Raw genomic sequence first — 1345 nt, 5'->3', positions numbered from 1 at the left:
GATTGGCTTAGTTCAGTTTTAAAGTCAGCTGATCCAGCTAAAACGAGACCAGCCACATTCACTTTGTCCCCAGAAATAAACAGTTGCACAGCAGTCTCGGCTACTTTCCGAACGTAATTATGTCGTTTTTCCATTCTTAAACGGGCAAAACGCAAAGCAGACTGACCTCCTCTACCTTTGACATAAAAGTGATGGGGGAAAATAAGGCAATTAAAAGGTACAAGAAGCTTTTCTAATTAAAAAATAAGTCAAACATGCTGTTATCCAAAAGAGAAAAATCACTACTCCCTTAGCTAAATGCTTAGCATAAACGGTTACTTGCTCTGAGTGACCACTGCTTCTGATGTGAAGAGAGAAGTCAGAAAAGCTCCAGTGGCACAATCGGTTAGTGCGCAGCACTTATCAAAGTCAGAGAGACATCACCAAGCCACCAGTCGTTCTGCAATGCTCCTCTTCCCATCATTTGGGCTCACTTTCCCCGCCATCTACTTGCTTCTTCAACACTAATCACAAAGCAAGTTGGCTTAGGTTCTCTTCCTGTATTACCGTGTTTCTTTGGAAGATCCACAGTGAATTTGTGCAGGACTTCTCTTGTGTTTCCTTGGAGTGTGCCAAAAAGCGCACCACTACCATCTATTACAATGAAACCAAACTTGCTATCATCCGAAAGTAGTGCTGTAAGAGCCTGCAAAGCAAACACACGTATCATATATTACGCTCTACAGCTCTTGCTAAGGGCAAGAAAAAACCCCAAAAGATATATATATATATATATATACAAGCCCTGTCATCCCACTCATCATGGTATAAGTACTATGGCAAAACCATTCTATGGAATTAGAGATTTTAGTCATAACTAAAAGTCATGGACAAATTGGAACCTGTTGCAGAAATAACCAAGTGCACCTATATAAAGAAGCCCTCCAACATACCTGACCCAGGGTATGTAAATACAAAACCAGTACAGTCATAGAGCGCAACTTCTTCCTAGTTCTTGATTTGATTTAGACTGATGATAGTCTATGGAGCATAAAATTCATATTAAGGTTCTAACTTCCCAAAGTTGACTTTCTATGATCATTAATAGCCCCAGCATGCATAGGCAGTGTCCTCCATGGCATATCAGAATATATTGTACATCAACTATATCGTGCATGAAAACAAAACCCAGTAAGTCTATAAAAGGTCTTGTCTAAGTCCTAAAATGTTACACTCATCTCTCGGGAATTGAACATCATTAATGATACCTGCATATAAAACTTCATTTATGATATTTTAATGGTACGAGAACCAGATTCTGGGTTTTTAGAGGGAGACTCTCCTCCTTTTGGGATAGCATTTTTTT

The 1345-nt window shown here is 39.3% G+C and overlaps 1 protein-coding gene across 1 annotated transcript in view; it reads right to left on the bottom strand.

Annotated features, from left to right (window-relative positions):
- The window catches only part of ETF1 (eukaryotic translation termination factor 1), a 25300-nt gene that overhangs the window by 3901 nt on the left and 20054 nt on the right, over nucleotides 1–1345 (bottom strand). Inside the window, exons 5-6 of the mRNA XM_004697018.2 lie at nucleotides 547–685; nucleotides 8–175 (exon numbers count right to left, since the gene is read on the bottom strand). Of these exons, the coding sequence (XP_004697075.1) occupies nucleotides 8–175; nucleotides 547–685 (307 nt within the window). The remainder of the gene's footprint in view (nucleotides 1–7; nucleotides 176–546; nucleotides 686–1345) is intronic.

Source organism: Echinops telfairi, unplaced genomic scaffold, assembly GCF_000313985.2.
Source record: "Echinops telfairi isolate 266 unplaced genomic scaffold, ASM31398v2 ScPeMD7_7469;HRSCAF=8507_1, whole genome shotgun sequence".
Taxonomy (NCBI): Eukaryota; Metazoa; Chordata; class Mammalia; order Afrosoricida; family Tenrecidae; genus Echinops; species Echinops telfairi.
Note: the sequence above shows the minus strand (reverse complement) of the source record. Positions and strands in the feature narration are given on the sequence as shown.